General features: G+C 35.8%; 2 protein-coding genes and 1 long non-coding RNA gene across 9 annotated transcripts in view; 2 read left to right on the top strand and 1 right to left on the bottom strand.

Moving 5' to 3' along the window:
• Nucleotides 1-25,862, bottom strand: part of LOC136039419 (protein CLEC16A-like) — a 162,798-nt gene that overhangs the window by 73,612 nt on the left and 63,324 nt on the right. For all 7 annotated transcript variants that reach the window (XM_065723151.1, XM_065723149.1, XM_065723153.1 and 4 more), the window contains one exon: nt 23,975-24,155. In XM_065723151.1, coding sequence (XP_065579223.1) covers nt 23,975-24,155 — 181 coding nt within the window. The remainder of the gene's footprint in view (nt 1-23,974; nt 24,156-25,862) is intronic.
• LOC136039423 (uncharacterized) lies at nt 9-19,583 on the top strand. Its single transcript, XM_065723160.1, has 4 exons — nt 9-165; nt 9,712-9,967; nt 15,486-16,012; nt 19,431-19,583. Exons 1-4 carry the CDS (start codon nt 144-146, stop codon nt 19,481-19,483), a joined length of 858 nt encoding a protein of 285 aa, XP_065579232.1. The 5' UTR covers nt 9-143; the 3' UTR covers nt 19,484-19,583.
• LOC136039425 (uncharacterized) lies at nt 4,805-4,965 on the top strand. Its single transcript, XR_010620447.1, has 2 exons — nt 4,805-4,900; nt 4,933-4,965. It is a non-coding gene; the product is annotated as an uncharacterized LOC136039425 (long non-coding RNA).

The following is a 25,862-nucleotide window of genomic DNA, read 5'->3' as shown; positions in this document are numbered from 1 at the left end:
CCAGTCCGGTCAACAATGGCATAAGCAATTTGACAAACGGGTCAAATCACGACTTAGGTCGAAAAGCTGGAAATTGCATTGTTGGTAGATACCGTTAGTACATCTATCAGAGGAGAACAAATAGTTGGATTTGAAAACGAATTATGGAGCATTTCAGAAGTTTGTGTAAGTTCCTATTTATACTTAAATTTGAATTTGGTGTGTCAAAGACATACTGATCTGCAGGGAAAGTAATAAAAACTGCCCCTTTTTAGACACAAGTGCTTGTCAGGTCACTTTGTGATTACTAACCTGGGATCATGTTTCAGAGTCATTTTATTTTTTACTTGCTCTCGCGGAATTTTTGTTATGTTAGTTAGCTCGCAACCAATTTTATAAAAAAAAAAACAACATGTGTGAAAAAACACGGAATTTATAATGATATTTGAAGGAAAATGCGAACGCAAACAGTCGGACATTTTAGAAACTCATGTAAGTTCTTCTCTAGGTGTGAATTTCGTAACCAAAGATTAGAATCGTGAAGAATTAAGGTCAAGTAAAAAATAATATAAAACTTACTGGTTTGCAAGGAATCCTAAGCAAATCGTCAAAGTTTAGCCACAATTACATACCAGACCCCTTAAATATTACAGATCAACGATAATACTTAAGAATATGCTCTACCATAGTCAGAAATAGAGCAAATTTTGTTTTCTTTTTTCAATAACGAAAAGTAATACTAATGAAAAACTTAGAACTCTTTAGCATAATTATAAGGAAATGTCAAACAAAAATAACAACGGAGCATTACAGACTCCTTTTATACTACGTTTTTCTAAATCGGGACAAGGTGCTACTTGGAATATTGCTTACATAGGAAATAGTGAGCTCGAAAATTTTCTAAATTAATTATTGTATAAATGATATTTGAAAATGGCAATTTGACATTGTAGAGGGGAACGTTAGAATTGCCGAGAACAGCACAATTTGTTTTCAAAATGTACGTTTTTTTTTTTTAAAAAAAAAAAGGCAAGATTTACAAATGTCGCCCTTCATGAATTCGAAAAAGAAATTCAATTTTTTGTTTGTTTTAGTTTTAAGCTGAACTAAAAGAAGTGACACGCAAGCATTAAACCCACCATTCGGTTGAATATACAAGAAGTGATTTTCATATTTGCACGTTTGCTCTATCTTATGCAAAGCCGATTATCGTTTGAGTCTGAACTCTCTTTTCGAGATCACGGATTTATTAAAATTGTTCTTATAATTCGCTATATTTACATATAATTCACCATTTTTTCACGAATCCTCCCCCCCCCCAAAAAAAATAACAAACAATCAAAATCTTCAAACATTCCTTGACATGGGACTCAAACTAATAACGAGAAAAAAATATCCATAACAGAAGCTCAAAAAGATATTTAGCAGCAGTACTCGGGAGTATTTCCACCTGGAAGAGAAGGAATCCTGCAGATATCTCTAAAAGGAATTTGAAAGATATTTTTGGTAAATAAAGTATCATAATCTTCCTAACATTGCTGAATTCTGCTCTTCCGACAGGGGATATAATCGGCCTATCGCTTGGCCCTACGGCAAGGCCGTATCCACGGGTGGTTAGGGGGATTAACCCTCCCCCGAAATGTTTGTCCGACTCGTAAAAAACGTGACAAAAACGAATATAAACCAATTTCTGGTGCGTTTTTTAAAGGTTCTATAGAAAACACCCCCACCCCAAAAAAATTCTTTTGTAACGCCCCCACCCCAAAAAATTCTTTTGTAACGCCCCCCCCCCATGAAAAAAATAGTGGATATGGCTCTGCTCTACGGACACCGACCGTTAGAAAGATTCATTGATACAAATTATGGGTATACGTTATCTAACCCATCCTATGTGTGAAAAAAGCCAATAAGATGTTCTTTGCGTTTTTGCGTAAATCATTCTTAGACGATTCTCGATTCTTGTCTGAGCTGAAACTGGATCTTTGACTATTGCATTGATGTTGAAAGATGTTTGGTTATGATGATGATCAGAGCCCAGGCTTAACGCGTTGCATAATCTTCATATTGAGCCCGAAACATGTTAACCGAACTGCTTAGAGACCATTTTCACCATAGTAATACAACAAACCGCGGAGAAAATTCAAAAATAGCATTTTTTTTCTTATCTAAAAGTACTATTAATATGACTGTAAACGAGAACATACTGTTAAAAAAAAGAGAAAAACGGCAGTAATGGGATTATCTGATATTTGTGTTCTTTTATTTAACAATTAACTCACTACAACATAAAATCAGCTTCAAGACAGTCTCCCCGTAGGCCTCCATGGCCAAGAAGGAACAGGGGAGAGAAAAATTACCACCAAAAGATAAAAATTGGCACACCATTTAACCAACTCAAATAAACACACCAACCCAACCCAAAATATTCAACTCGGGGGAAACCCAAAAATACTCGATTATTACCTATAAAGTCTCTAACATTTTTTAAAAAGATACCAAGAGAATGGTAGCTTCACGGACATTCTGTGAGCGTGTTCCTGGTCATGTAAGCTTTCAGAGGGTCGAAATCAGACCGCAAAGATGGGGTATGACGAACCTGTAGGTTGTTTGGATGTGTGGAGATGATCCATCGATTGATCAAAAATAAAAGATAGAGTATCAAATGGTGCAGCAAGAATGATAACCATGAAACTATAGAAAGTGAAAGAAGCACATAACAGAGAATAGAGATATTAAATCAAGCATATCTTTGAATGAAAAACGGTTACTCTCCTGAACAAGAGTCCTTACTTTATCGTATAGTTACGAAAGTGTTTTCAATGCTGCAGAAAAAAAATTGACACCCAAACAACAGAACAACATAGAAAGCGCAATTCAACTAGACTGTAGAACAGGACTCTAAGAATTGACCCTGGAAATATGTATTTGAGCTTTCAAAGGATCCCAAGAATCCTGGAGATTCTCATTGTGGTCAGGTCCATATGATAATTAAATGAAAGATTTTCATGAAGAAAGATGCACAGGAATAAAAAATGACGACCCTTAGCTCTACTTAGAGAACTTCTTGATAAGTGTATTTCACTTAAGTCTTTGAAACTCTTGTGGAAAAATGAGTTTTCAACATTTAAAGAAAGGAAATTTAAACCAAACCATTGAATAAGTTATTCATAAAGGGCTACCATATTTGAATTAAGATCAGCCTCAGTTCAACCGGCTGTGCTAAGAGTACTATCATCAGCAAAAGCATTAAGTACATCCGAAAAACACACATTCTTGTCACACTTCGTGCCGTGGCCGATGCTGAGTGACAAAGACGACAGCAAATCATAGGTCTACAACTTTTGATTCGGTTAATAATGCCACTGATGTAGATTAAAAAGAGAATCAGCTCAAGTGCAGATCCTTGCAGAACTTTTATTACTAATACTACCAATTCAATAAAGCACCAAGCGGCCCAGAGCTAACACAGCTGCGCAAGCTTTTCTTCCTCCCCAATCTTTTCCAAGCTTTACCTTACCCTCTCCCACGAAGTTCCAGTTTCCTTTAAATCCCTCCTAATTTCCAAACCTGTTCTTGCACGCTGATGTCTCAAAACCTCCAAAAAATTAATTTTAGGACACTTATATGAGCTGCATAATCTAGGAGAACCTAGTCTAGGAAATTATTACCTACCCATTTGATTCTGTACTCTAGCCTTTAGCCTTTGCATTGTTCCTTAACCTACAAAACCGAGGATAAAAGGATATGATGATTCATGCACTTCTAAATTATCAAACAGTTAGTGGTAACGAACTGTAGTAAGGAGCAACAGCACTCAATAGTAATCGAAACTCTAAAAAACGGAATTTTGATACCAATAGATACATAAAAAAAATCGGATTTTTATGCTGAATTTGAATATAAGTTTCATCAAGTTTAGTCTTATCCATCAAAAGTAACGAGCCTGAAAGATCCTATCTGCAAAAATATGGAATTTTGTATTTTTTGCCAGAAGAAAGATGACGGATGTGTGTATATTTGTTGTCTTTTTTCCCTCAGAGGTGATCGCATTGACCTAGTGGTCCTGGAATGTCGCAAAAGGGCTCATTCAAACGGAAATTAAAAGCTCTAGTGCTTTTTTTAAGTGACCAAAAAATTGGAGGGCAATTAGGCCCCCTCCCACGCTCAGTTTTTACCCAAAGTCACCGAATCAAAATTTTAGATAGCCATTTTGTTAAGCATAGTCAAAAATCTAATAACTATGTCTTAGAGGACGACATAATCCCCCGCAGCCTTCGGAGGAAGGGATGCAAGCTATGAACTTTGCAAATTGTTTGCATACCATATTGATTCTTGGGAAGTATAAATATGTTTTCAGGTGGATCTTTTTGGTGTGGGGGAGGGTCTGGGAAGGGGGTTGAATGGGATGATCTTCCCAGGAAAAACTTATCATGGGGAAGAGAATTACCATGAAGCTGGATTTTCCACCATTATTTAAAAAGAAACAATGGGAGATTAAATTAAAAAACAATTTTTTCAACTGAAAGTAAGGAGCAACATTAAAACATAAGCGAGCACAACTTGTTACGTATATGAGGGGGTTCGTCCCCTCCTCAATACCTCACTCTTTACGCTAGAGTGTTTTTAGTAATTATTTATTATAATTAGAAGGCCTTTGTGATTCAGGGTCATTTTTAAAGAATTAGAACAAAATTCAAACTTTAGTATGAAGAGCAAGGTATTGACGAGGGGGCGAACCCCCTCATATACGTAATAAAAATATACGAATATAGAAGTTCGTTACGTGAGTTAATTTGTAGCTTACGCATATTTATTACTTATAACAAGAGCTAAGAGCTCATATGGCACTTGTGACGAGGTCGGAAGAGCCGAGAGCTCATATGGTACGAGGTCGGAAGAGCCAAGAGCTCATTTGGACGAGGTCGGAAGAGCCGAGAGCTCATATGGTACGAGGTCGGAAGAGCCAAGAGCCAAGAGCTCATTTGACACTTGTGAGAAGGTCAGAACCTAAAGTTAAACTTTATAGCACAAGATCCTTCTAAATATCAAATTTCATTAAGATCTGGTCACCCTTTCGTAAGTTACAAATACCTCAATTTTCAAAATTACCTCCCCCCTCCCAATTCCACCAAACAGAGCAGATCCGGTCCAGTTATGTCAGTCACGTATCTTAGACAGGTTTCTATTCTTCCCATCCAGTTTCATCCTGATCTCACCGCTTTAAGTATTTTCTAAGATTTCCGGTCCCCCCAACTGCCCCCCCCCCCAATTACGTTTGATCCGGTTGAGATTTAAAATAAGATATCAGAGTTACGAGGTCCTTCTAAATATGAAGTTTCATGAAGATCCGATCACTCCTTCGTAAGTTAAAAATACATTATTTTTCTTATTTTTCAGAATTACCCCCCCCCCGCAATTGAGCGGATCCGTTCCAATTATGTAAATTACGTATGCAAGACTTTTGCTTATTTTTCCAACCAAGTTTCATCCCAATCCCTCCAATCTAAGCGTTTCCCATCATTTTAGGTCTCCCCACCCCAAACTTCCCCCAATGTCACCAGATCCGGTCAGGATTTAAAATAAGAGCTTTGAGCCACGATATCCTTCTAAAAATCAAATTTCATGGAGATCCAATCACCCGTTCGTAAGTTAAAAATACCTCATTTTTTCTAATTTTTCAGAATTAACCCCCCCCCCCAACTACCCAAAAGAGAGCGGATCCGTTCCGTTTATGTCAATCATCTATCTAGGACTTGTGTTTATTTTTCCCACCATGTTTCATCCCGATCCCTCCACTCTAAGTGTTTTCCAAGTTTTAGGTTCCCCCTCCCAACTCCCCGCCCCCATCACAAGATCTGGTCGGGATTTAAAATAAGAGCTCTAAGACACGATATCCTTCTAAACATCAAATTTCATTGAGATCCGATCACCCGTTCGCAAGTTGAAAATACCTCATTTTTCTAATTTTTAAGACTTACTCCCCCCCCCAACTACCCCAAAGAGAACAAATAAGTTCCGATTATGTCAATCATGTATCTAGGACTTGCGCTTATTTTTCCCATCAAGTTTCATCCCGATCCCTCTACTCTAAGTGTTTTCCAAGATTTTAGGTTTCCCCCCTCCAACTCCCCCCAATGTCATCAGACCCAGTCGGGATTTAAAATAAGAGCTCTGAGACACAATATCATTCCAAACATCAAATTTCATTAAGATCCAATCACCCGCTCATAAGTTAAAAATACTTCATTTTTTCTATTTTTCCGAATTAACCGGCCCCTACTCCCCCCCCCAGATGGTCAAATCGGGAAAACGACTATTTCTAATTTAATCTGGTCCGGTCCCTGATACGCTTGCCAAATTTCATCGTCCTAGCTTACCTGGAAGTGCCTAAAGTAGCAAAACCGGGACTTTAGGTTTTCCCCCTCCGACTCCCCCCAATGTCATCAGATCCGGTCGGGATTTAAAATAAGAGCTCTAAGACACAATATCATTCCAAACATGAAATTTCATTAAGATCCAAATACCCGCTGATAAGTTAAAAATACTTCATTTTTTCTATTTTTTGCGAATTAACCGGGCCCCCACTCCCCCCCCCCCAGATGGTCAAATCGGGAAAACGACTATTTCTAATTTAATCTGGTGTGGTCCCTGATACGCTTGCCAAATTTCATCGTCCTAGCTTACCTGGAAGTGCCTAAAGTAGCAAAACCGGGACAGACCGACAGACCGACAGACAGACCGACAGAATTGGCGACTGCTATATGTCACTTGGTTAATACCAAGTGCCATAAAAACGTTCGTCAATAAAACTAAAAGTTCTAGTGGCCTTTTTAAGCAGCCGAAAAAATTTGAGGGCAACTAGCCCCCCTCCCTCACCCCCTCTTTTTCATTAAAATTGTCCGATGAAAACTTTGACAAGGCCATTTAGCCAAGAAAAGTAAAATTAATATGCAGATTTTGTTTTAATTATTCATGTACGTTGAGCCAAAATCAAAACCTGATTTAGTTCAAAAACGTTCAGAAACTAAATAAAAAGTTTTTTTTTTAACTGAATGTAAGGATTGACATTAAATCTTAAAACGAACGGAGATTATTCCCTATATGAAAAGGACTGGCCCCTCTTCAACGCCCCGTTCTTTACGCTATAGTTTGACCTTTTCTCACAACTCTACTTTTTAAAACAATAAAAATAAACTTTAGCGTAAAGAGCGGAGCGCCGAAGAGGGGACAGCCCCTTTTACATACGGAATAATTTCTGTTCGTTTTAAGTTTTAACGTCGCTCCTTACTTTCAGTTAACATATCTTTTCCATTCAGTAATAGTCCCAGTAAATCGAAAATCGCTATAAATTTCGAAATTCGGGAAGTTGATAATTTAAGGATCACATCAAAATTCGCCTAACAGTGTCATCACTGATCAACTGCAATAACAGGTTTGATTCCATGACTTTACAAGTTTTTGCACTAATCTGCATAGATTTCATTCAATTTAAGACAAAGCAGTTATCATGGCATCGTTTCCACTAAGGAAGTGATAACTATAAAAAGCTATAATGGGTATGCCGATAACGTATGAGCATTGTTTCGTACATTCGATACAAAAGGTCAATTGAGAAGTTTAGTCAAAATGACGCATAACTTAATCCTAATTTCTATTCGGCTACATCAAAGGTGTTGAGTAATTTTTTTTCTTTAATACAACTATGACCCATTTTGTTTTTATAGCGGAATTAACAGCACCATCCGTAGTTGATGATTATTGCTAATATTGGGCGCTTTATAGTTACCAGTTGTATGGTTCAGCTAATCAAGCGAATCTGCAGGTTTTCATAACAAAATTAAACTAGAAATTAAGCAAGATCCAGAAGACGCAAAAGATCTTCAGTCCCATCTTCTATGTCCCAAGGAGCATGGACCTCAACACAATAAAATTCAACGGCAGGGCTATAGCGCTGCCTTAGCGGAAATAAATTGGTGGTTTATATTCCTTGATATTTGCAGGATTATGGAAAAGCAGCACTTTACTGATAACAAAAAAAGAAAAACGCGGAGAAAAAAATTCCTTTAGCATTATTTAGACTGCAGAAAATAATAGACTAATTTACAAGGTTCCAAAAAGTCTCTTACCACACACTATCGATATATTTTACTACACACTTTCAGTTCTCTAACAAAGCGAAAAAAAAGTAACATTAGTTTAGTAGCTAAAAAGTCATTATCAATATAAAAAAATTAATAACAAACATGAATAAGGCAACTCATTTGTCTCATCAGCACTGATTTTAATAGCCAATAATAGACAATTTACAATATCAAAATACATCTTACTTCAGGACTTCATATCCAGGACTAACAAACTATCATATAATTTTTCTTCGTCATTTCGTAGCAAGACTATTCAGAATTGAAATTTTTATAATTTAATTTTTTAAAATTTCACTCTTTTACCTTGTGTAAAACATAAATTGAAGGATAGGGGTTTTTTAGTTTGGGAAAGCACTGCCTTGTGACGATCCCTTTTGAAAAATTCTAAATGAGGTTGAAGACCCTTTGCAAACAAGCTCTAAAAGAGGTCAAGTCCTTTTTGACATGACCCTTAAATAGTTGATGGCTAGCAAGGGGAAATTTCCAAAATTAACAATCTATGGGACTCCATTGCAGAGTCTCCACCAGCTCACTTTAAGGTGCCTCAGTTCAGTTCAGTTTATTAACATCAAAAAATAAAATAAACTGAACTCACTTTAAGGTGCCTCAGAATTGATCAACACGTCTAAAATTGGTTTTACTGAGAATTAAGAACGAGCAGAGATAAGAAACTGAACGATAACTGATCAAAACCTTAAAAACGCTCCATTTGAAATTTATATACTTTGAAACCATACAATTGGCTAGAACGATTCCAGCGATCAGCTTCATCTGAATCATCAACATGGTTTTGAAATTCCCACCATTTGAAATATTTTTACTACGAGTATTTATTAGCCTATATGAACCTACCCAAACTGACTATTTTCAGTTATCCCTAAATTCGTCTATCAAATACCATATTTTTTTTTGTATTAAGCCTGTACCCAAAATTTGCGCTTTTGCAGAACATACACTTCCCGTTGCACAATTGCTATTAAAAAAAGACCCTCCCTCCTGAATGGCCTGACTAATATAATGTCTGTTGTAGGAGGTTCAGAAAGGAAGCATATGTTTTAGGCCACATTTATAAAGTCAGCATAAACTGTTAGTCCATGGCATTTCTTTCCGAGTAAAATGGTTTACCACATCTATGCTCATTTTCAGAAAAAGTAGGGAGGATAGACTACTAGGAATCCAAAAATCCTCAATTACCGTCCTACTTTGTTTTAAAATAGGTTTTTCCGCCAGGAGTATTAAAGATATCTGTGGATGGTTAAGAGAAAGTAAAAAAAAAATTTCTATGCACTTACTAATATGATACAAAAAGTTGTGCCCCCTATTCTAAAGGGGGTATCGAATCCTGTCACAAGTTTATAAAAGGAGTACCTAGCACTTAAGAACATTGTAAAATTCAGTTATTCCAATGAATAACTGAATTTTCATTAGAATTTTCATTTTTATTGGAAGACGCACAGCAACATTGCTGTGCGTGTTCTTTTTTTAGCTTTTACTAGACTCAGCTCTTCTTTTGTATTGCTTTTCTTTTCATGTACACCGTTAATCCTAATACCGCTACATATCTATCTATTGTTATATATAACTTCAGGTCAGATCCTTTCCCTTTTGGCTAGTATATCAACTGCTGTGGATGGTTTTCGTGTGACAGTAACACGCGTGGCAACCATAACCCAAACATCCACTTCCTTTTCGACATGTTTTGAAACGGCGGCATCACTAGGAGTCTGCACTAGAAAAAAGAAGCAGCTCTGGAATAGCTTTTGGGAGCCATATGACATAACGCCTTACCAATACCATCCTATTATTCAAGTGGCACCTGTACAACCGTTTCATCCTTTCTTAAGGTACGGTTAACTTTCCATTTAAAAATGTAATGATGTTTAATGTCTAATCAGTAGTGATACATAATGCCACACTCACTAGACATTCAATGGCTAAAAACACACACTTACGACGGTTGAAGTTCTTAGCCACCCCCTCCCCCAACGATTTGAATTCTCTGCAAAAGAAGATCCTGGCTAGGTCCCTGTGCCTTAGCCATTAAATTGTGGTTCTCGAAACCTGGTAAGAGGTCCCCCAGGTAGACAAGATATTATCAGTGACGGCCAATACTTGACAAGTGTTGCCTGATTCATTAGAAAAAATAGGTAAAAAAATCTTTACGAGGGAATAAGAAAAACAAAAATAAAGTAAATACCCAGCATGGGTCTTTAAATAAAATTAATGAGTAATCAAATGAACGTAAAATGACCCAGCTTGACCTTCTTAGAATGAGGTTAAGGCATCCCTCTACTAAGGGTAAGCGAAATGTTTCGATAACATACCATAATTATTTTGCCTAAGAGAAGGCACAGTATGGGAATCCGAACTGGGATATGGAATTAGTATCGGGTCTGGAAATATTTTGCATCATCTCGTCGCTAAACAAAGAGAACTTAAAAATACAAAAGCTTTGACTAGAGGACATCGTTTCAGTATTTCTTTTTACGCTTAAAGAGTTTATTCTCAGAAACTTTCATTTGTTTAGATAGACTATTACTCAACCTAGTTTACTGGGTGGGGGAAATACTAAAATATTTCCAAGAGATATCAAAAGAGCATCCAAAGAGAAAGTTGACTTGACCTAAAAATGCAGTTTCAATGGCGATGCTGTTCATTCAAAGAGACATGGGGGACACTTAGCTTAATTTATTCTTTTTACTATACACATATGTATCATAACCAACATAAACAACACTGGTTTGCCTTAATCTATTGTTTCAATAATTTTCGATTCTGATGAATTTACCATTGGCCCGGAATATTGTTTGACTTAATTGTTGAAAGTACCGTTTGCTATCATAGACAGGACAACAGCGGTGTCTAAATAAAGTGCCAAGTGGGCACAATGTTTTTTTTTTTTACCAAGGCCCTTAGTACAGAGGGAGTTGTCATAGAAACTTCAGAAGGGGCTCATTTGATTGTAAATTGATGTTCTAGTGCCCTTTTTAAGAGTCAAAAGAGTGATTGGAAGGCAACCAGCCCTCCCTCACACTTAACTGTTTTCTCCTAGTTCATTGGATAAAACTTTCAAGACAGCCATTTTGTTCGGCATAGTAAAAAAAACCCAGTATGTATACATCTTGGGATATCCCCCCCCCCTCCAAGGCCCCTGGGGGAAGGGCTTTAAGTTATGCAACTGCAACTTTTATCCAGTTCATTGGATAAAACTTTAAAGACAGCCATTTTGTTCGGCATAGTGGAAAAACCCAATATGTATACCTCTTGGGATATCACCCCCCTCCAAGGCCCCTGGGGGAAGGGCTTTAAGTTATGCAACTGGCCCATTGTTTACATTTAGTATTTGTTATCAGAAAGAGGGGGTACGTTTGAAATTTGGTGTCCAAAAACACCAGGAGAAGTCAGTTGAAACTTTCAGGAAATGCTTAGGGGAATGCTGAACTAATTTAAAACATATGATGTCCATGTAGGTTGTCAAAAAGAATATTGAGTTATGACTTTCAAGGAATGATGATGGAGATGATCGGCTGACTAAAATACAATATGTGCACGTTTCTATTACTGCTACTACTACTACCATCTCTACTACTACAACTACCGCTCCTATCAGAACTGCTACTAAATCTAAAGGTATTAAGGTACAAATTTCAAGAAATATTGAGAGGGAGTTGAACTAAATCTAAATACACGATTTCCAAACAAGTTGTCAAAAGCGTGCAGTAACATCTTAGGAGCGGCTTAGAGCAGTAAGTTGGAATTTTTAGGGCAAGACGAAGGGGATTTTCTACTGACATAAAGGAAATACGTACATACTACAAATTCTGCTTAAAGACTAAACTGTCAAACGCCTTACTCGGTTTTGCAAATTAGTGGGAGTTCTTGTCAAAATAACAGATAAGGCACTAAACATAAAAAAAAAAATCACTGCCATAGCCATCGTCATGCAAATTTATATGCTAACTCGAAGTAACAAAGAGTCAAACAAAAACCTACAGCATTTAGATATCAAACTTCTTGAAAAAAATTCAAGTTCGAAATAAAAAAAACTTAAAATTAAAAAAAAAATAAAAAGAATAATGGACTATTTGTGCAAATATATGTGAGTGTAGCATTAAAAACCTCGACGAGAGAGGGATCGAAACTATTTGCGTAACGCATATGGCGTGCTGTTACCTGCTTAATTGCAGGTACCGATTAAGCTACTTGTCGCTGGAGGCGTTGGTGCAAATGGAGATGCTCAGGGGGAGGATTTCAAAAAGCCGTAAAATTTTCTAAAATACGAAAACTAAACTTATCACAAATGTACTACTATTTCTTCTACTAATTCCAACTACTACTACTGTGACAATTATTGTAACTAAGGCTAAGGATATGAAGGTGGAAATTATAGGGAATGTTTCGGAGAAATTGGAATTAAATCAAAGCACACTCTCTGTACGCAGGTTGTCAAAAGGACGTATCGGCAATATCTTAGGAATATACTGGATCATTAAGATGAAACCTACAAGGCGTTATGGGGAATGTTGAGGGAACCAAAAGGCAATATTTGCGTGCTACTAGTACTTTTACTGCTATAACTGCTGTCACTACTATTACTGCTGCCACTACTACCTCAGCTAAGCGTACTAAGGTGAGAATTTATGAGAATGCTGAGAGCACTTTGAACTAAATCAAAACAAACTATTTGCATACATATCGTCAAAAGGACGTATCTGCAATGTCTCAGGAACTAATTAGGGTATTAAGCTGAAACTTTCAGGGGATGTTGACAGGGATGGTTAAAAAAAGGAATTATGTGCATACTACCACTACTGCTGCTATTACTACGACTATTGCTACTACTGAGGCTCATAGTACTAAGGTGGAACTTCCAGGGAATGTTTAGGAGGATGCTGAACTAAATAAAAACATACGTTGAAAGTTGTCAAAAATGTGTATCAGCAAAATCTCAGCAACCGCTTAGAGCATGAAGTTGAAACTTTCAGGGTCCATTGAGGGCGATGTTGAACTAACAGAAAGGCAAAATGGGCTTACTGCTAATACTGCTTTTCTGGTTACCACTACCATTGAAGCTAATGGCATTAAGGTGAAACTTCAAGGGAATGTTGAGAGGGATGTTGAATTAAACCAAAGCACACTATAAACCCAGGGTTCTATGCATGGTATCAAAAGTGCATATAAGCAATATCTTAGGACCAGCATAGATCATTAAGGCTACTAAGGATAAGAGTATGGAGGTGAAAATTAAATGGGGAATTAAGGGAGAATTTGAATTAAATAAAAAAATATTATCCTCAAGAAGACTGTCAAAAGGGCGTATCAACAATACCTTAGGAATGGATCGGACTATAGGTCGAAATTTACCCGGCATGTTGTATGGGATTGTTGAACTAACCCAAAGGAAATATTTGCATGCTACTGCAGCCACTGTTATTGCTAGTAGTAGTACTACTACTGCTACTGTTGTTGCAACTACTAATTAAAAACTACAACTACTAGTTAAAAGGCTAAGGGTATAAGGGTGACACTTCCAGAGAATGTTTAAAGGGATATTAAACTAAATCAAAACCCTATCAGTGTATGCAGGTAGTCAAGAGGGCGTATCAGAAGTATCCCGTGAATGGTCAAGCTAGGGTATTAAATTGAAACTTTCAAAACATATTAAGGAGGATGTTGAACTAACAAAAAGGCACTATGTGCATACTACTCCTACTACTAGCACTACAACTACAGACAATACTACAGCAGCTGCTACTACTACTACTATGAATACTACTACCAGTACAACTCGATCTAAAGGCATTACGGGGAAACTTTCAGGAAATATTGAGAAGGATGTTAAAATAAATTGAACACATTATGTCAATGAAGGTTATTAAAAGGGTGTAACGAAAATATCCCAGGAACAGCTTATAGTATTAAGTAGAAACTTTCAGTGCATATTGAGAGGGATGTTGAGCCAACCAAAAGATACTATATGCATATTACTACTACTACTTCTACTATTACTACTAATACTACTACTGATACGTAGGATAAAGTGTATGTTGAACTAATAAAACGCATTATGTGCATACAACCACCACTAGTATTAGTAGTACTACTAGCAGTAGAAGTACAGCTACTGCTACTGCTGTTAGTCCAACTACTTTTAAGGCTAATATTTTTAGAGTAGAATCTCCCAGGACTGTTAGGGGGGAGGGGGTGTTGTGCTAAATCAAAACACACGATAAGCATACAGGCTTTCAAAGGGGCGTATCAATACGCACTATGTGCATACAACCACCACTAGTATTAGTAGTACTACTAGCAGTAGAAATACAACTACTGCTACTGCTGTTAGCCCTACTACTTTTAAGGCTAATATTTTTAGAGTAGAATTTCCTAGGACTGTTAGGGGGGGGGGTGTGTTGCTAAATCAAAACACACGATAAGCATACAGGCTTTCAAAGGGGCGTATCAGAAGTGTCTTAGAAACATATTAAAGTATTAAGTTGAAGCTATGAGAACGTGAGGAGGGGATGTTGAAAAAGACCAAATAGGTAAAACGTGAACACAGTTACTGCTGCCACCACATATATCACTACTGCTATCACTAATACTACTACCTATGCTCCAACTACTACTTCTACTATTGCTGATGCTATGGGCATAAGTAAAACTTTCAGGAAATAGTAAGTGTGGTGTTGAACTGAATCAAAACATACTATGCAAATGTGGGGTGTCAAAGGGGTGCATTAGCAATATCCTAGCAACGCCTTCGGGTATTAGGCTGTAACTTCCATACTGTAACTCCCATATTACTACTAATTTTGCTACAACTAATACTGCTACTATTGAACCAAATCAAAATAGTTTGAGAGCATGCAGGTTGGCAAAATTAACCAGGTTGTCAAGATGTTCAGGTAGGAAATCTTAAGGCTGGATTGGGTATAAGGTAGAAACTTTCAGCCACAGTTTAGTTTAATTTAAAACTAAATCAGCAGGCACTTTGTGCGTGCTGGTTGCCAATAGGATATATATCTCTAGAACAACCTAGGATATAAAGTTGAAACTTTAAGGTTACTATATTGCTACTTTTACTTTTACTACTGAATTAAATAAAAAAGATTGCCTTACCTAAGGTAAAGAAGTTAGACCGACTGAATATTGGAATCGAAACTTCTCTTGTCTTGATAACATGTCAAAAATCATTTTGAGTTTTCTGAGAGCCACCCCCCCCCTTTCCTCTCGATCCTTACTCCTGAAGAAAAGAGAAAAAGTAGTTTGCATTTCCGTTTATGTAATTATAACTTAAATTAAAATAAAAAATATTTATTGCAAGCCTAATTGACACATGGAGTAATTAACTCTATTTTACAGGAGTCAAGCACCTCTGGTAGGAATAAAACACCCATACCAACAAAATAGTACAGAAGAACAGAGGATTCTGCCAAACCAGGCTGAAGAAAGGCGGAAAAACACAGGATCTCTTCGATCGCAAGCGCCTCTGGTCGCCAATGATGAGGAAGACTTTGATTCTGGTTTTAGTAACCAAATTCAGTCAAGTTTAGATAGTGACCTATCGGCCAGTCCCCGATTTTTCCTTAAGAAGCCTCTAAAAGCACTACTTCTCTATGGGTTACTAAACAGACCTTCTTCTGGGTTACTAAACGCACCGAGCCAAGTGATAATAAATAGACCAAGTCTACCAGTTTTCCGACCTTTTGGTAATCTGTTCCATGGAAGTGGACTATTCAATAATGGAGGTCTTGTTGGCAACGCTGCACTTGTCGTCAAGTCATTATCATCGACTGTTATAGAGGTGGTTACAGCAAGACAGCCGATACAGCTGAGAGTATCCTGTTTACCACCTGGTGGAACAGTGCCGCAACCAATTTGTAATCCAGGTAATTTTCATTAGATTATAAAAGTCAAAAATCATTTTTACAGCAATAAAAAGGATATATATATATATATATATATATAGATATATATATATATATATATATATATATATATATATATATATATATATATATATATATATATATATATATATATATATATGTATATATATATATATATATATATATATATATATATATATATATATATATATATATATATATATATATATATATATATATATATATATATATATATATATATATATATATATATATATATATATTTGCCCATGAGAAATGTTGATTTAAAGCTATGATTTGGTTTTTAACTTAATTCTCTGAATTCGGAAGGTATAGATAAAAAATGGTTGTAAATCATACAATTTTTTAAGGCCTTATTAGCTCATTTATTTGTCTTTGCTTATGAGCAAAGGTCGGATTCCTTCTTATAGAGCACTTAAATTATTTAGATAACTTTAGCTGATAATATCCCTGTACATAATGGGGATATTCTCCATTACGTTTCCAAGGAAACCCCTTCCCTGAGCATGATCAGTTGTGCACATGTGCAGAGTGAGGGCTCTTTAGGCTCAGGCCTGGGTTTTCTTTAAAACAAGTTTTTTTCTTGATTCTATAAATATTGTGAAATAACATGTGTACATCAGTGGCCATTCCTTTTTTTGTTTTGTTTCAAAATCAGCGTTAAAATTAAAGGTAGCATAGTCATTAGTAGCATTTTAAGCACACATATTTTTGCCAAAACGGTGTAGCTGCTTCTAAATAGAAAAAGTCTACCAGCTACTCCTTTGCCACTGCAAAAACTCCCTTGCCACGGCAAACTTTTTAGCAGAATGGTGGGCATGTTTCACCTTCTCTAGACTTAATCATGCATTAGAATTATAAGAGGACCAATGTGACCCCATAGTCACTTCAATACCACCCCCTCAATAGTAAGGTAGACATAGGGTACCTTCTTTGTGCCAGAATCATAATGGGGAATTTTAATCTTTATCTTTAGAAATTTAAAATGAGCCAGTGGCCCCAACAACCCATCCCAAACAACTAAAGTTTTACTTGAAAGGTAAGGACGTCGGATCTTGTTCGAACTGAGATCATATAAGGATATGGAGTCTGTATAATTCGAGACACAAAAGGGCCTGCGGCCCTACAACACAACCCTCACCGCGATCTTTTCAGCATAGCAGAAGGCAGATTTTTTCCTCTGACCTTTTCAAACCTTTACTTGTAATGAGAACAATCTAATCTACTTGTAACAGGGAAAGAATCGTGTGGGCATGGGGACAGAAGGGAGAGATTTCCGAAGAAAAGCACGTGAATCCTGTTAAAATTTGCTTAGCACATACCTATAGTTAAACAGACATCCTTCCACATATTTTAGAATACTGGTAAACTATGGTATACTGGTAAAAGTAAAGTGTAGCGGGTCTCCGTGCCTAATGTGTTAGGTACAATTATTCTGCATATTATGAAGTAAGAATTGTTTTTTAGCTTCAAACTGTCCAAATACTTTACCCCCACCCCCTCAAATGTGCAAATATATAGTCCAAATGATGTATTTTCCACCTATTCTGTCACCTCTTTTTGTCTTGACTAAGGCTAAACTGAAAGAAACTAACAAAAAAAAAGTTCTATAATGCGTCAATGAATGAACATCTTGAGCGATAGGGGCTATATCATACAAGCACCAAACAGAATATTCAAAACTAATCGATATTGCTGGATTTATTTTTTCATACACTATTATATTTTAAACAATCAATATTGTTCCATTAGTTTGATATATGTTATATTCTCATAATTTTACCTTTTAAATACATTCATCTCGAAAATATAGAAAACCAATTTGCAAGTTATTTACTGATTCGACAATTCAAAATATTCCTTCAGCAAATTAAAAATATTAGGTAAAAATGACCATATAAATCTCAATTGAAGTAGCAAATCTATTCACTGACTGGTTAAAGTTCTTTTCTTTCCTATAAACTTGATTAGTATTTATTTCTACTTTTCCCTCTTTGATTTTGTGACAAGAAAAAAAAAATCAAGATACATGTGATTTTTAGAAAAGGACAAATGACATTCTTGCTTTTAGAAGGTATGACGGGGGTGGAAACATACCTCTAAAATATGTTAAGTTGTGTATGTTTTAAGCTTGACTTAAACATTAATTTCAGTTTTTGTTCGTTCTAGGTATAATTTACCCATTCATTGTAACATGTGTTATTTTCAAGTTCCTCTTGATTATTTTTCTTAATTTCTGTTTGTTTTAGGTTTTATTTATTCATTCATAGAATGCTTCTGCTCTTTTTTATGAAATACCTAATTTTTTACTTAGAACAAAAAAAAACGATCTTACCTCTGACGGTGCCCCCCCCCTCAACTCCTCTGCTCTTTTTGCTGAGGCCTTATTCTTTTATCTCAATGCTTCAAAAACGAAAAGTCCAACACAAGAACAATACAAGAAAGAAGTCAATGTTTAAAATAATACTGCAAAACGAAAGATTTTGTTTACTTGTTTTTGCTTTAAACAAGGATACAGTCCAAATTCTTTAAAAGGTAATCGATCGGCAATAAAACGTGTAATATTCAACAGGCTAAATTTGCTGCATTTTCAAATACTGCCTGAAAAGCAGTAATAAAACTTTAGTAAAAAGATCGGAGAAGGGAGGAGGGATGAGGGGGTGATAGCTACATTTATATTTAGGATAATATTTTTCCGTTTTAAGTTTGAAGTCGCTTTTCCTTTCGTTTGGAAAGTCTTTTATGTTTAATTTATTTTTATTTTTACTGTAAAATTCAGGATTCAAATAATATGAAGAGGAGTTACCATTCCTTCCATTCTGTTTTTGGTCAAGATCAATTTTGGATAAAATTTTTCCGAGAATGATAATCATCCTTGAAAAAGTAAATCTTTAAAATATTTTTCGAGGGCGGATAACTGAAATACTGAAATTTTCAAGGCAGTATATGTATCTTTTTCTCGTTGAAATCTTGTTCTTAGGGGAAGCCCCGCACCCCACCAGATACTTCCTGTGTAGTTAAGTAAATAAATGTGACATATTACGTTGCATTCCAAACACTTCCCGAATAAGAGCAGCTGTAACCCCACAGCACAATGCTTAGAAATCTGAAAACAGACGCAATCTATTAGAAATCAAACATCCTAGGGAGGATAATGAACTTAAGCAGACTTAGATTCAGAGTATGATTTATTTGACTCAGAAAAACAATTGACTTTCTACTGTTATAATTGTGAGGTATTACTCCTTATTTAGGAAGCGTCATTACGAATGATTAAGTTAAAAGTCAATAAAGAGAACTAAAAAAAAAATGTTAAAAGCGAGTTTAAACGGTTCGATGTTTAGTAAAAAATTTAAAAATTCTTTTTTTTTTGCAGGCGCCCCTGGGTTTTCAGTGCCAAGACCAAGTGGAAGATCATTAGATGAATGAACGTGCAAAAAAGCAAATAATTTCCAAGTCTTCCGTTTTTTTACTTTATAAATTATTGCCTTAATTTATTATACAATTAAATCTTATATTTTATCCTTTATATTTTCAATTTATATTGCATCCCTGCAATGGTACCATTTTTACTTCAAACAAAAGATCCTGAAAATTTAGTGAAGAGAATACACCCATAGAGCTGTGCTTCTTGACAGTGGCCAGATAACTGTATAATATGTGCGATCACTTTCCGGATTAGAACAAAGTACTTTAGTTTTATATGTATGTCTATATGCATATATATTTGACACAAAAGCCCCCAAGGAGCATTACCACACAAAAAAAGGGAAAACAAAAATAACAAGAGCCAAGAACTCATATGGCACTTGTGACGAGGCCGGAAGAGCCAACATTTCGCAATGTTATCGCTGTGACATTTTTTTTTTTGGAGGCTACCATGCTAAGCACCACTGCGCAGGATTTCTGCCTCTGAAGCTCAACAGCTTTTTCTATAAATCCATCGCTTGATTTAGCCCCTTCTACGCTTGCTGGCCTATACTATAGTAAATTCCAGATTTAATCACCATGAAATGTGATCCAATCTGATACTTTTGGTATAAGTGTTAGCCAAGGCCAGACATTTTAAAAAAAGGTTTTGAAATTAAACTAAAAATTAATACTAAAAATGACAGAGTAAAAAAAAAACTCATAAAAAATGTCTATGTCAGGGATTAAACCTACGACCTCCGGAGTAATATTCAATATTCAAATTGGCATAATCTTCCCCCATAAACATCTTCTCCCATCTAGCAGAAACTTCACCAATGCTTCGAGATTATTATATAAATCCAAAACCACACAACTTATAATCTCTGTCAAATTAATTGATTTTTCGCTCTATTTCTTTTCAAACTTGTGATTGGCTAAAAATTTGTCAACAGAAGGATGAAGTCTAATAAACTAAGTGGTTCGACGTAACCGTCATTTCAAGTGCGTTTTTCATAGAATCTGGACTACATTAGGTTATATACGTAAAACAAAAAACGCAAATTTTGGCGTGTCAGGGTTTTCTATCCACAAAGAAGCATTACTTGTCCAAGGCGTTTCACATGTAACAATAAAGGGAAAGAAAATAAGGGTTACTACCCTGGATGCCATGAGCAAGAGCCAGGACTACTTATCCTTAGAAAGGTATAGGTAACCACACAGGGTAACCACCATGATTACCATACATCCCCTCCTTAAATCTCGAGATTCTTTCCACAGCCCCTAGAGAATGGGCTCAGAGCTTTTCATTCTATCCATTGTTTATATATAGTAAATGTTATTGGGAAACATACGGACATTTTTGACGGAGTATTTTCTGTGGGGGAGGGTATTTTTGCAGGGAGAATTTTCAGTGGGGCAGAATGTCCCTGGAATCATATACAGATTTCTTTTTTTTTTGTCTTTGTCTTTCTATCTCTTTGGATGCCTAATTTTACATATGGAGAGAATATTACTGGAGGACTGTCCCGGGTAAACTTTCAGCGGGAAAAGAATTTTCTGGAGGGGGAATTTTCAGGGGGGATCTCAGGGTAAGATTTTCCACGGGGGAATTTTCCGGAGGAACGTTTAACACGCAACAATTCAACGGCTAACCGTTTCCATAAAATCATTCTTTTATTCATTTAACAAACATTTCTACATAACAAGAGTGAAAAGGGATGACAAGACCAAGGCAAACCGGTGACTCTTTTTGCCTATGACTAAGGCAAAAAAATATATATAATAAGAGTTGAAGGTTGATAAGTGGCGTCCACTCTGCTACGAAAACGGGACTAACGCTAGTGAATGTGGCAGACAAACATGGGAGAAACAGAGGCTGAGCAAAGCACCCACCATTACGGAATGTTGGAATGATTATAATTAGAAATTCTGCGCTACGACAAGGTTTGACCACCACAATGTCTTATAACTTCAAGGTCTAACGTCAAGTTTTGGCAATTTGGGCCAATTTAAAACAAAAACAAGCAATTTTTGAAACGAATGTAACCTATACAAAGTGAAATCAAAATTGACAAATAAACTTTTTGACAAAATGAAATTTATAGGCAAATTAACATAAATAAGCTGATGGGCCCCTGCTCAAAGCTTTAGGGTGAGGTAGGTAATTTAAAAATTGGTAAATAGCTTTTGGTAAAAACTGGTAATAAATTAAAAAAAGGTAAATAACCTTTTAAAAATTGATTGTGGGTCAAAATGGGCCAGGGGTTTTGAAAGCAATTTTTTCTGCTAGCAGAGTAATTAAAATTCATTAACACAAACAAGAAGTAGAACAACAGGGAATTTTTTCTTAAGACAGTGGAACTTTAAACCTAAATGAATATTTCGACAATATGTCCAAGGGGCGTCCTCAGCAAAACAGCAAATGAAAATGTAAAAGAAACTTAAATTCAAATAGGACCATTAAAACTAAAAAAATAAAAAAAATAAAAACAAAAACTTAAAATAGTCCTAGCATCCTTATTTCAGGGAAGTTCAACCAGGATTGTTCCCTGTTGTTTGTGTTTATGATGGAGAGGCAGTGTGGTCTTGGTCCCTATTTACGTCTAGACTACATTTTATCCTCGTTAGTTATCTTCCCATATAATTAGTTATATCTTTCACTTTCCATCGAACCAAAAGATACCGGTGGCAAGCAATGTTTGGAAATACAAGCCAAAGGGTCCTTGTTTTACTTCACATAAAACACATTAAACAGTAAACACAGAAAAACACATTAGTTAGATTTTAAGGTTAGTTTAACTAACCTTAAGGTTACTATAAAAAATAGTAGTTGGTTTGGCTTGGAATAAGCAGTCAAGTATGGTTGTCTTATATCCCAACTCATATTCATTATTTTGATGTATTTCGTCATAGAAGCACAGCAAAAGCTATGAGAAAACACAGTATTGAATGAGAAGGTGAAACACTTCTAGACTTTGATTACGCAGAATTTAGATAATTGTTTCAATGACCGATAAATTAAATAATAGCCTTTACGAAAGAAAGTGGTTCGATCCAAATTTCTAGGTCTACAAAGAAAGAAAGGTTAAGATAGTAACGGCAAAGACAGACTATGGCTAATAGCCGTTTTTAGCAAACTATAATTCTGCAACTAAAACAAAGAAACAAATAAAAAAAGCTCAGCTACGACTGAGAAAATAGGTTATTAATGCATATCGAATATAGATTGTACTAAGAAATTGTTTCAGTATGGCGTGAATCGACAACCTTTTCGTCAGTCTTAGCAGTCAGTTTAAACAGACTATGAGTGACGTAGAATTTTATTGGTTCTTTGTTTTAGTTTTGAATTCCATTTTACTGAAGACGGCTATTAGTCATACATCTAAAATATTTGCTTGAGTTTTACAATAATCATTGCCTTCAGAAAATTCCTCGTTAACCTTAGGTCCAAGTCTTTAGTTAGGTCACGATTTAAGGATGAAGAATGATAATTTATAAAAAATTGTTCTTTTTGGCAATACTTCTGGGGCTAGACAAAAAGAAGGACGCCCTCAACCGTGGGCAGGGTTCATAAAAAAAAAGTTTAAATGAAGTGGATACCCCATGAAAGAGAGTTAACAGTTAGATTCTAATCAGAGTGCTTTAAACTCTAAACAGAGCACAGAGGGAGAGAAGCACGAGCAGCTGTACTGGCCTCAGAAGGCTCGGTGCAGCAACAAATCGTCACTAGTAACAGTGAAGTATTTACATTTTAAAAGATAGTGACTATGGGTAATGATTGAGAAAAACAACGTGTAAATGCAGCAGCCTCAAGAACTGCCAATTATAATTTTCTATTCTTTATGCCAAAAAGAAATTCTAATTATTCAGCAAGACACTGTCAATTAAAAAAAATATATATATTTAACCCTTAACAACAGAGATATTCCTGCGCAAAACTTCAGCCTTATTTTAGTTTGCCTGAAAAATTTGAGATTTGTACGTGAATTTTTAAAATTAGCTTCATGAAATTTGAATTTATTTGAATTTAAATAATTTAGATAAATTTAAATAATTTGATAAATTCAGATAATTCGATGTTAAATTTTGCATTAACTGTTTAAATTTTCTAGGTAATTCACTATTATTATTTTTTCGTATCCCCCCCTCCCTCCAATGAGATACTAGGCAAGCACCTTGGAAAATTCTGTACTCAGGAGGAGACATAGTGAATAGAGTGGCTTATAAGCACTCACATCGAAATTTGTTTCGCAGGAACCTTACAAGGAGTAGGCCAAATTCATCGAGACCTCAAAGACACACAACTTTTATGAAAAAAAAAACATGGAAAAGTTTTGATTGTCTATAAATTCTGAAAGGGCCAAGATCCAAAGGACCTCTTCCCTTCTGCATATATATTTGGTTAGTAAGAGCTATATTATGCTTCGCATAGCTTTCGTCGAAAATACACTACTTTTGCAACAGATATTACTGAAATACCTGGATTATAACTTGTTCGTAGTTACTTACTTCGTAAACAAGCTTCTCTGCCAGAGAATTGACATACAATGGAATGAATAGTGTATTCAGAAGGTGTTCTACAAGGACGTCATTTAGAAGGTCAATGCTGAGGCACATAATGTCATTCAAGTAATGGAGATGATCCAAGTGTTCAGCAACAAAGTCGGAGAGACGGTCTCTGCTTCGACGACTGAAATAAAATTCATAGAATGATGGCAATAGAAAAGTTCAAGTACCCAACTGACCGAAACGATCTTTGAAATTTCAAGTCTAAATCGAGGTAGAAGACCCAGGAGTCAGGAATCCCCCCACTATTTCGATGCACGTGCCAGATCTAAGGGCTCAGCAACTACATCAGAGGGGCAGTCTCGGAGTCGATCAATTAAAAACAAACTGACAATTTTCCACAAAAGTAAAGGAACTTCCCTGGAAAATCTGCTTTTAGTTATACTTGGGTCCACTGTCTTTGAAACACTAGCCTAAAAACTGTTTCAGTGATTCGACTTTTAATATACAGGACTAGGCCATGAAAAATGTCTAAAATACAAAAGTCTCAGGTTGTTAAATACCTTAATCTTTACTCTAATATTTTTCCTATTATGACTTACTCCACAGAACATTACAAGGTCAATTTGGAGATCAAGATCCTCACACGCAAGGATCTCAAATTTCTCTGGGAAGTTGTTGAAGATTTTACTAACCTTGAGGACTGAGATAAAGAGTTGAACATAGAACGCGTCACATGCCTGCTTTTCAAGACCTTTATAAATACGGTTAACTGTTAGATTTTTGAGAACGGGGAAAATTTTACTTCATTTTAATAACAAAAATTTTTTATTGGCGTCTCAAATTTCTTAGTAATGTCGAAATTTAACTAGAGAAATTTAATATATGGAAAAATAAAAGGGTGTAAAGCACCAAGCACCTATAATATGGTTCACTAATTACAAAAACAATATAACTTGGTAAGTAGAGAACAAATATATTTTTGCTTCTGTCGAAAACGACAACAATGGATTAAAAAAAGTTCAAAAAAGTGAATTATGTTCGAAATGAAAGAACTTGCGGGGGAGAGGGAACATAATATCTTGGGATTCCTCCTGAACGCAGGCCTGCTTGGTTTGCTTAATAGCGCTAACTTTTAACTAGAGGAAAAGTGCTGAACGGTTAAATACAAGGAATGCATAGCATATACATAGCGGTTATCAAAATAAATTACAAAAATGAAATAATGTAGACAGAACGATTTTAGAAGTGAAGGGGATTATTATGGATGTTGTCAATGGTGGACACAGTATTGCAACAAATTACTGTTCATTCTGATGTAAATAAAAATAACTGAGGGACTGAAAATTAATCCAAAACGATAGAATTTGAAAAATATCCGCGACTAGACAACTTCCAAAAAAAATTTCTTTTTTATTTCGGCTATTGTGGGCCGTGGTTGGTTATTTACTAGGTTGCAGGTTTGTTGCAATAACGATCACAGGAACGACTTTGACTGCTCAAAATTACGTTTGTTCCATGTTGAAATTATAAACTTGATTAAGATTAAGTTTTTGATTAAGAATATGTTTACCTAAACTGATCCTAGTTTCGAACCTCTATATTATGACGCTTCTTACCACAACTTTTTTCGAATTATAATCTATATAAATTATAATCGACAGTGACTTTACATCGCAGTAACAAGCCGTACTACTTTTGGAGCTTCTCCAGAGAGTTTTCTGGTGAAGGTAAAAGCTAAGTTGAAACTTAAAACGAACCCAGCTTACTGCTTCACAGTTTACAGGATATTTGTAGGATTCCGGAAAACTAGCGCTTTTGTGAAAACTCTTACTCGAGTTTTAAAGATTCTGTATTAAAATTCAATGATTTCATTACTGGGCAAAGACGA

Source organism: Artemia franciscana, chromosome 19 (genome assembly GCF_032884065.1).
Source record: "Artemia franciscana chromosome 19, ASM3288406v1, whole genome shotgun sequence".
Lineage (NCBI taxonomy): Eukaryota > Metazoa > Arthropoda > Branchiopoda > Anostraca > Artemiidae > Artemia > Artemia franciscana.
Note: the sequence above shows the minus strand (reverse complement) of the source record. Positions and strands in the feature narration are given on the sequence as shown.